General features: G+C 39.0%; 1 protein-coding gene across 1 annotated transcript; it reads left to right on the top strand.

Moving 5' to 3' along the window:
* Positions 1–1,369: 1,369 nt before the first annotated feature.
* Positions 1,370–4,891, top strand: RPS27L (ribosomal protein S27 like). The gene is made up of 4 exons (XM_027572560.1): positions 1,370–1,490; positions 2,397–2,505; positions 3,208–3,318; positions 4,695–4,891. Exons 1-4 carry the CDS (start codon positions 1,485–1,487, stop codon positions 4,721–4,723), a joined length of 255 nt encoding a protein of 84 aa, XP_027428361.1. The 5' UTR covers positions 1,370–1,484; the 3' UTR covers positions 4,724–4,891.
* Positions 4,892–10,390: the final 5,499 nt, after the last annotated feature.

The following is a 10,390-nucleotide window of genomic DNA, read 5'->3' as shown; positions in this document are numbered from 1 at the left end:
ATACTAAACATTAAGAAACCCAAACCCAATGACCACTTTAGTGTATGGATGAAAGGAGGATGTATATTCATAGGATGAATGCTATGTGCACATTAAAAGTCATAATGTAGTAAAATATGTAGTAACATGGAACAATGTTCATTATAGGTAGTGGGGAGAAAATCAAGTCTACAAAAGAATATGCACAAGATGATAGCAATTATGTAAAACCCAAATCCCCAACAAACCTAAATCCAAGTAAATAAAAAATGTTTGGAAGGTTATAGGTCAAATTGTCAATAATGTTTATCTCTGGATAGTAATTTTAATTTTCTTCATTTTTTCTGCATTTCCCAAAACGCGTGAAATAAAAGGTGATGGAGAATGTCATCTAGGACATTTTTCTGGTCAAGCATTTCCCTGGTTTCCTAGCTTTTTTTTTTTTTAAATTAACATATGTATTATTTGTTTCAGGGGTACAGATCTGTGATTCCCCAGTCTTGGCACAATTCACAGCGTTCACCATAGCACATCTCCTCCCCAGTGTCCATCACCCAGCCACCCCATCCCTCCCAACCCCCTCCACTCCAGCAACCCTGTTTGTTTCCTGAGATTGAGTGTCTCTTATGGTTTGTCTAAAGGTTTTATTTATTTGTCAGAGAGAGCCTGGTTTCCTAGCTTTTGATCATATTCACACCCACCCCTCAAGCTTGTCCTCATCAAGAATATTTCAAGTCTGGCTCTCGACGCCGTTTTTTCAGGCCCGAGTTGTCGGCTCTGGAAGGTACAATTCTCAGGGGCAGGAAGGAGCCTTGCGGTGAACCAAGCTTAGTAGCGATTCGGTGCTTCTTAAAAACTTTTTCAGGGCGAAGCAAACCCAAGGCAGAGCCGCATCCCCCGAACTTAACCAGTTCCTTGGAAGCTGGATGCAAAGTATACGAAACTTTCATAATTTCGCGGCCACGGATTAATAGTTTTGATTAATGCTACTGGTTTTAATAAGCGAGTGGACACCTGCTGCACCGTAGAACCGCCGCAGAGCTGGGGCCCGGCGGCCGGGACCGTGGAGGGCCGGTCCGACGCGCCCGCCGGGTCCAGCTACGCGACCGGGCTGGGGCAGCCGCCGGCGCTCCCTTCTCCGCGGCCTAAGCCCCAGGCGGCTTCCCAGCCGGGCACACAACCTAAGCCTGGCCCCAGGCACCACTTGTCCGAGGCGGAGCCCTAGGGCCAGCGGCCCTCGCCCAGGATCCCCCTCGGCTCGCGCCGTCCAGGCCTTCGGAACTAGGGCGCCCTCACAGACCCCGCAGCCTGCGGTCTGCAGCCCCGGCCGAAGCCGACCCCACCACCGAGAGGAGCGCCTAGAGCGGACGGGCCCGCCCGCCCCGCCGCTCCGCTCCGCCCAGCCTCCTCTATCCCGGAAGTTGATGCCGCTCGCCGGATCGCGTGCTGCTCGCTAGGGGTGTCGCCTTAAAGATCGGGACTGGCTGGGATTGCGAAAGATCAACATGCCTGTGAGTTGTTTACTTCTGGCTTTCCATTTGTTTCGGGCTTCTTTGTCTGGGGGTCGCGGGGGCGCGTTCGCCCGACGCCTCGGCGGGCCCGGGGAGGGGTCCCTGCCGAACACGGCTCGGTGGCTCGGATCCGCGCAGCTCTTTCGCGCGTGGCGGACTTGTTGGGACTTGCCCGGGCAGCGCGGCGTGTCGGGCCCTGTTCTGGGCGTGGAGCGGGGAGGATGCGGGGCGGCCCTGGGCTCAGGTCTGGAGTCAGTGGCTAGGAGGGTCAGCTCCTCGGGTGACACTCAGCCTTCTTGGGTTTTGGTGGGCGCCCGTGAGACTATAATCTTTGGAGTCTTTCTGCTTTTCTTGCGCTGATTGGTTCTCGCCCCCTCTCGGAAGCGATTTTCTTCTTGTTTCCTTTTTAAAAACTGTTTTCGCAGTTGCCTTACATGTTAACTCCGTCAAGGACAGTCACGCTTCAGCCACTCAGAGTTCCTGTCAGATCAGATGTTGAACCCCGGGGGCAGGGGGCAGAAATCACCCCAGCGTTGGCACTCTGGGGTCTACCTCAGCGATTTCTGCTCTCGGCGGGCGCAGGGTTGGGGTCAAGTTCTTACCTAGCACCACAGTGGTGTTTTTATTGGAGACTGGTACTCAGTTGAGTAAAGAAGAACGGAATTTTAAGCGTATCATATGCTTCTTGATTCTCATAGAGTTCCTTTACCGGGACTTAGAGAACACAAGCATTATAAAGAGTATTGACTAAAGTTACTTAACAGGCGAAATAAATAACATCTGGCGTGTTGCCTCTGCTGAGTATGATTGTTATCCCTTGTCTTGTATGTATATTTCACATATGGTCAAATTCGCCAGCAGTGTGGATGCCTTCTAGCAATAATAATAATATGCTTTTTTATTCAGTTGGCTAGAGATTTACTACACCCGTCCTTGGAAGAGGAAAAGAAAAAACATAAAAAGAAACGGCTAGTTCAGAGCCCAAATTCCTATTTTATGGATGTAAAATGTCCAGGTAAAATTTAAATCTTAATTCCCTTCCCAAGGAAAATTTGTAAAGGGATTGCGAGTGTGGTGTGTATGTTTAGATAGATAAGTTAGGACCTTTTGTGGAGAAGTGGGATCACAGAATTGGAAATGTCAAAAAGGATATTTTCCTAATAAACTATCCAAACCATTGTAGAAACATTTGGGGGGAGGGGTTGCTGAAGATGAGACTCCAAAGGGAATAAGACATTTGATTTACTAAGTCGTTAAGCTGTTCAGATGATTCGTTTTCTTTTTTATGATGCAGTGAGAAGTATGTTGATTCTTCAGTGTTAAGCTGTGCTACCCAGTGTGGTGGCCATTAGCTATACGTAGCTACTGAGCACTTGAAATGTGGCTAGTCAGAGTGGAAAATATTCTTAAAGTGGAAAATATACACTGGATTTTTAACATGTAGCACACACACATAAAAACCATATTGATTACATATTGAAATGGTAATAATATTTTGGAAATACTAAGTTCAATAAAATATATTACTAATTTCACACGTTGGCTTTTTTAAACTTTTTTTTTATGTGACGACTGGCAAAGTTTTAAGTTAAATATGTGGCTTGCTATTGCACAGCACTAATGTTCTTCATCTATTACAAGGTCTTTACTAGAAATATGGTGAACAATAGGCTTTATTTTCTTCTGCTTTTCACTTTTAACATTGCCCTTTTTCTAGGTTGCTACAAGATTACCACGGTTTTCAGCCATGCTCAGACGGTGGTTCTTTGTGTAGGCTGTTCAACAGTGTTGTGCCAGCCAACAGGAGGAAAGGCCAGACTCACAGAGGGTATTCGTTTGGCATTTTCTAACCCAGGGATGAGGTTTTATGATTATAAATGTCCACCTTATTAAAAACCAGTTTAAAAGAAATCTTAAATTCATTATTACCAAAATAATTTTATCTTTTGTTGTATGCTCTTTCAGTAAAGAGTGCCCTGCTCAAATGGATAAGTTTATACCTTTGATTTTGCAAAGAACTCCTTTAACTATTGTTTCTCTTGGTCTGGAACACCTAATTCTGTGTAGTTATTTAGGCTGCTTAATTTGGAATGTTAAACATAAGTCAGAATGGAGCAAAACAGTAAGTACATACAATAGGACATAAGGGAGTTTTAAAACCATAGAATTTTTAAAATTCTCTTGTAAATATTTTGTTTCATATGTATTTGACACATTTGACTGAAGACAGTTTTTATCATTGCTAGCTAGGCAACTGATAACTAAGGTATAAATTAAAGTGCCCTCAGTTTGATTTCTCAGAGCACCAACTTAATGGTTAAATAAAAATCCCATTTTATTTATTTTTTAAAAAGATTTTATTTTTAAGTAATCTCTACACCCAACATGAGGCTCAGACTTAAAATCCCGGAGATCGAGAGTCATATGCTCTACCAACTGAGCCAGCCAGGTGCCTCTAAAAATCCCATTTTAATTCCTCTTTCACTTTTGTGCAGTAAGAAAAAAATAGTAGTTATGTATATTGTTTTCCATAGTAGTACTTATAGATTTGTAATTCCATGGTGATACTTGAAATTTGCTTGTGATATTTTGGGGGTGTTGTGAATTCCATGTTGTTCTCACCAGAAGAGTTTTAAGTAGATTGGCAACAAATCCAACATCTGTTTTGCGTGAGCTGGTGAGATCTAAGTACAAAGTCAGTATACGATATTTAAGTGCAGTATTGCTCTCAAAAGTATACTTGTAAGATTTTTTAAACCTTTACATCATGTCATGATCTTGGAGTTTTGTGCCAATGGATGATTAATAGGGTATTAGAGTTTTCCTAATAGATTTGAAGAGTATTCTAATCAAAATCAGTTTCTTAGGAAAGTAATTCAGAATAACTCCTAAAAATTAAGATTGCATTTTCTGACAGCTTGGATTAAAGTCTTAACTGTTGACTTTAGGCTCATGGTCTTATATAGACTCTAATACAGCCTTCGAGAAACAGGAATAACAGTTATAGTCCCATCAGAATAAATTCAAATATATAAGATTTATTATAGTAAATTTCATACAAGGATAAATAACCTGTATGTGAATATTATTCTAATATTCCTAAAACTTAGGGGTTTTTTTTACTGAAAAAATACTTTTTGTCATTAAAACTACAGCAGAGATGGTGTACCTTGTGTTTAACATATTCTCGTGATTCCTTTGCAGGGTGTTCGTTTAGAAGAAAGCAACACTAATGATCCACACAGCCTCTCGAATTTGTGTTATATCGCAGAAAGCCTTATCAGTTCAGTAATTCCAGTTATCTACCAAGATAATGTAATTATGTTTAATTTTGTAAGGTTTACAACAGTGATGTCCTATTTTGGTGTCAGTTTTTCAATAAAGTTTTGATTATGGGCAAATTCCCCCTTTTTTTTTTTTTAGTGTGTGTGAATATGCTGTATGTTTATATATACCGTGTGTGTGAATTTGGTATAAACATTTAAAAAAGTGTATTCTGATTAGTTTGTCTCATTTCAGGAGTAGAAACTGTAAATATTTAATTATCAGTCCTTTTCCAAATTGCTGTGTGGGCTAAATAATTAAAAAATGGAAAGAAGTCCATTATTTGTTAATTCTAAATAGTTTTGCCATTGTAACTATGGAAACACATGTATAGAAGCACATATTTAATGCAGTAACATTCAGTATAATTAAGCAGTAATTACAGTGTAAAGCCATGGATTTATGTGGCCCTAACATACTGCAAAATTTAGTAGATAACTGCAGCTGGGGTCTTAATTATAGGAAGCACCTTTTGGGGTAGGAAATTTGAGAGGAGGCATCAAGAGTAGCTTGATTTACCCTCAGGATGTCCTGGCTGAGAATGGCAGATGACATGGAATTTTCTGCTCCAGACACATGAGCACTCGTGACTACAGATGTGTGTTGGTGTACTTGCTTTTTATCACAGCAATGGCCCCAAACCCAGCTTCACAAAGATATGACATAATCAAAAGGAATGTGGTGCCATATAATGTAACTGAACTACCTGCAACTAGAATTAGGCATGGTATCCAAAAGGTATCAAGTATCAATGTTTTTGCTATGGTGCCCCAACTCACCTTAGCTTGCATAGTTTAGGAACCTTGGCCCCAAGGAGAGCCAGTGGGGATGACAGGCTATTGATAGGGAAGGGAGCAAAACCTATGATAACTAACTTAGAGGGCAAATCCCTGAAAGTTTCCTTGGAAATATTAGTGAAAGAGGATTGTACTTGGAAGAGCATATCTAAGGATTAAGTTATGGAGATCCTTGGCACTGGGAAGTGAATGGTGTATTGAGTTTTATTTCATTATTAATTTAAACAGTATTACTGGGCTTGAAAAATAATAGTACACTAGGACTTAAACTTCAAAGTCTGCCACACACTTTTTCATTTACTGACCGTTTTTCTTTAATACTATTATTTATACTGTGTTTTTTTAATGTAAACACTTTTTTTTAAGATTTTATTTTTAAGTAATCTATGCCCAATGTGGGACTTGAACTTAAAGCCCTTAGATCAAGAGTCACATGCTCCACCAATCCAGGCAGGCGCCCCAGACGTAAACATATTTTTAAAGAAAACTTACATCTCTTCTGTAAATAGAAAATCCAGTTACATAAAGATAACTAAAAAATAAAATGGAATTCTTGGCTTCTGACCTGATCAGATGACAAATGGTTTCTTATCTGGTGTTCCTGGAAATCATCAGAAAAGGTTCTTCTTGTTCTTATTCCTATTCTTCATATAATGTAGATATCATAAAATTCAACATTTTACAATGTAAAATGCAGTGGTTTTTAGTATATTCACAGGTTGTGCAAACTGTCACCACTGTCTAATCCCAGACTGTTTTCATTACTCCATAAGGAATCTCCGTATTTGTTAGCATTCACTCCCCCTTCTTCCTCCCAGCTCCTGGCAACCACTAATATGCTTTCTATCTCAATCAAGTTGCCTATTCTGGACACTTTATGTAAATGGGGTCATAAAATATGTACTCTTTTGTATCTGGCTTCTCTGACTTAGCATAATGTTTAAGATGGCCATCACACTGTAGTATGTATCAGCACTTCATTCCTTTTTATGATTGAATAATACTCTGTTGTAAGAATACACATTTTGTTTATCCATCAGTTGGTGGATATTGCATTGTTTTCACTTTTTGGCTATTTTGAACATGTGTGTAACTTTTTTATGTAGACATATTTTAAATTTTCTTGGGTAATATACCTAGTAGAATTGCTAGGTTATAGTAATTCTGTGTTTAGCTTTTTGAGGAATTGCCTATTTTCCAATTCTGACTAGTAATACACAACGGTTACAATTTCTCCACTTCCTCACCAACACTTGTTTTTGTCAGTCTTCTTGATCATAACCATCTTGGTATGTGTGAAGAGCTATCTCACTTTGATTTTGATTTGCATTTCCCTGATGATTATGTTGACCACCTTTTTATGTGCTTACTGGCTATTCATACATCTTTGGAGAAATGTCTATTCAGATCCTTTGCCCATTTTTAATTGGGTTCGGTTTTATTGTTGAGTTGTAAGAATTCTTACATGTTCTAGATACAGCACATACATACGATTTTCTCCCATTCTGTGGATTGTCTTCATCTTTGTCCTCAGAAAAACAAACATCTTAATGAAGTCCAATTTATTTTTGTTGTTGTTTCTTGTGCTTTTGGTTGGTGGAATATTTAAGAAATCATTGCCTAATTCAAGGTTATGGAGATTCATGCCTGTTTTCTTCTAAGAACTTTATAGTTTTAGTTTTTACATTTACTTTTGATCCATTTTGAATTAATTTTTGCATACAGTGTGAAGCAGGAGTTCAACTTTAATTCTTTTTAATGGTTGAATACCATCCTATGGTATGGAGTGCCATAATTTATTCAGTATTACCCTGTTGATGGGCACTTTGTTTTTTTCCACTATAATCAATTGTCATAAATATATTTAAATATGTCCTTAATAATGGTGCTTTTATTTCTGTGGGTTACATTTCTAGGAGTGGGATTGCTTGTTGGAAAGATAAACATGTATCTTTAATTTTGACAGGTAATACCAACTGCTTTCCACCAGCAATATAAGAAACATTCTCCCCCTCCATCTCTTCCATTAATAAATGGAATCTAATTTTTTTGCCATTTTGATGACTGTAAGATTATACATCATTGTTACTCTAATTTGTGTATCTGTTTACTGAGTATGTGACTGTAAAGAAGGCAGAATAAGCTGTTATCTTCCTAGAATTCCTTCTCATTTGCTTTTTCTTAACAAAAAATTCTCCATATTAGAAGTATGGCTAAAAATAGTTGGAATATAGTTTCCTGTTGCTGCTGTTAAAAGATTAGCACAAACTTAGTGGCTTAAAACAGCATAAACTTAAAGGATCATCTGTCTCTCTAAAAACAAAACAAAAAATACACACACAAAAAAAGAAACAAGGAAAACAGAAACTTATTATCTTACAGTTCTGGAGGTCCGAAATCCAAAATGGCTAAAATCAAGGTGTCAGTGTGGCCATGTTCCATCTAGGGGCGCTAGGAGGAGATCTGTTTCCTTGTTTTTTCCAGCTTCTAGAAGCTGCCTGCATTCCTCCGTCCGTGACCCCACATCCTCCTACCTCTACTTATGTCTTCACATCTCCTCTGACTCTCACTTTCTACCTTCCTCTTACTATTTTTTTTAAAAAAGATTTACTTATTTGAGAGAGAGAGAGATTGTGCACATGGGCAGGGGGAGTGGCAGAGGGAGAGAAATCCTTAAGCAGACTTGCCACTGAACACGGAGCCTGACCTGGAGTTCAATCCCAGGGCTGATTTTGGCTCAATCAACCCTGAGCCAAAATCAAAAGTCGGATGCCCAACCAACTGAGCCACACAGGCACCCCTACTTTCCTCTTATCAGGACACTTGTGATTACACTGGGCTCACCCAGAAAATCCAGGACAATTTCCCCATCCAGCATCCTTGATTTAATTACATCTGCAATGTCCCTTTTGCTAAGTAAGATAACCTATTCACGGGTTCTGGAGATTAGGACATCTGTAGGGGGCCATGGTTCTGCCCATCATAGAGTACCAAGTTTTAAAATGCTATCCCGGATTGGAAAACCGAGATTCTGAAAATATGAGGTTATTCATTCCCTAATCCATTCCAATGGCTAATGGTTGTGTGACCTCTGGCAAAATAAGAGTAATTTCTATCTAATAGGGTTGTTTTAAAGATGAGATAATATACAAGGTGCTTAGCACAATGCCTAACACATAATAAGCACATTGTTAATAGTATTTTTTTAAATAAAAAAGGATACTATTAAATATCAAGTTCTTTCAAGTTCTGTTTTTCTTTCCCAAATTATTTACCCATTTCATTACCACACTAGAGCATAGTTAACTATTTTTTTAAAAGAGATTTTACTTTTAAATAATCTCTACACCCAACGTGGGGCTCAAGCTCACAACCCTGAGACCAAGAGTCACACGCTCCACTGACAGCCCGCCAGGCACCAGTGAGCATAGCTACATTAACTACGGCTACAAAGCAAGCCACCCCCTAATTTAATGACTTAAATTAATGGTGATTTATTTTTTCTCATGATTCTGTGGGTTGGTCTCACCTGGGCTCACTCATGCAGCTGCATTCAGCTAGAGGCTCTACTGGCCTGGAAGGTCTAAATGGCTTCAGTCACAGGCCTGGCAGTGGGTGCTGGCTGTCAGCTAGGGCTTCTTGGTTCTCCTTTGTGTGGCCTCCCATGCTCCAGTAAACTAATCTGGCTTCTTTACAAGGCAGTTTTGGGGCAGTATTCTCAGAGGGGAAGCTGGAAGCTGGAAGGGCTCTTAAAGCCTATGTTCTGGAACTTACACAACATCATTTCCACCATATTCTATAGGTCCAAGCAAATCACAAGGCCAGTCTAGATTAAAGAGAGTGGAGAAACAGTCTCCACCTTCGGCTGGGGAGAAAGGTAAAATCACATGACACAGGAGTACGCACAACGGAACGAGAGGAATTTATGGCCACTGGAAAATTACCACACTTTGTGAGAACTTTGAGTTTACTCATTTCCTAATCTATTAACATGTCCACAATAAATTCTTTAAAAGAAATGCTTTATTCATTTCCCCTATTCCAGATGAGCACAGAATTATAGGTGGGAAATTCTTATTAGAAGAAATCAAAATGGCTAATGAGCATATGAAAATATGTCTAACTTCACCAACAATATGTAAATGCAAGTAAAAACAAACAGATACCATTTCCCATTCATCGTATAGTCCAAAATTAAAAGTTACTGTTGGCATACACACAACAGAATTAAGTTCAACCATAAAAAATTGTCCCTACTCAAATATTTTTGACCTACAAAAACAATTTCATATGGTTCAACCAAGAAAAGGATGTTCCTTACAGCATGGTCTACTAAAAAAAAAAAAAAAAAAAAAAAAAAAAAAATCCGTCAATAAGCAAACAGTATGAGATAGTTCTACAATGTAGTATTTTATAGCAGTTAAAATACACTGACCAGATCACAAAACAATGTTAAATTTAAAAAGGCAATGTAGAAAACATGTATACTGTGATACTATTTGTATAAATGTAAATAATACAAATTAATACTATTATTAGATATGGATACATACATGGCTGTGAGAGAACTAAACAAGGAATTGGAAGGGTATACACCAACTCCTGATAGCTACTGCCTGTAAGGCAAAAGGGCTAGAACTTTGGGTGGCAGTTAAAGGGGTCTTCAGCTTTATCTCTTATGTTTTATTTATTATTTTTTAATGAAGAAAATGTAACTAAATGTAGAGTAGTGAGACTATATTGAGAATCTGCCATGTGAATCTTTTGTGCTTTGTGGTA

This window comes from Zalophus californianus, chromosome 6 (genome assembly GCF_009762305.2).
Source record: "Zalophus californianus isolate mZalCal1 chromosome 6, mZalCal1.pri.v2, whole genome shotgun sequence".
In the NCBI taxonomy this organism is placed as follows: Eukaryota; Metazoa; Chordata; class Mammalia; order Carnivora; family Otariidae; genus Zalophus; species Zalophus californianus.
This window is presented reverse-complemented; position numbering and strand designations above follow the sequence as displayed.

Bases quoted from the DNA above. Each gene is read 5' to 3' on its own strand.
- RPS27L (XM_027572560.1), top strand. The intron at 2,506-3,207 runs GTAAAATTTAAA...CCCTTTTTCTAG, and splicing joins TATGGATGTAAAATGTCCAG to GTTGCTACAAGATTACCACG. The intron at 3,319-4,694 runs GTATTCGTTTGG...ATTCCTTTGCAG, and splicing joins AAAGGCCAGACTCACAGAGG to GGTGTTCGTTTAGAAGAAAG.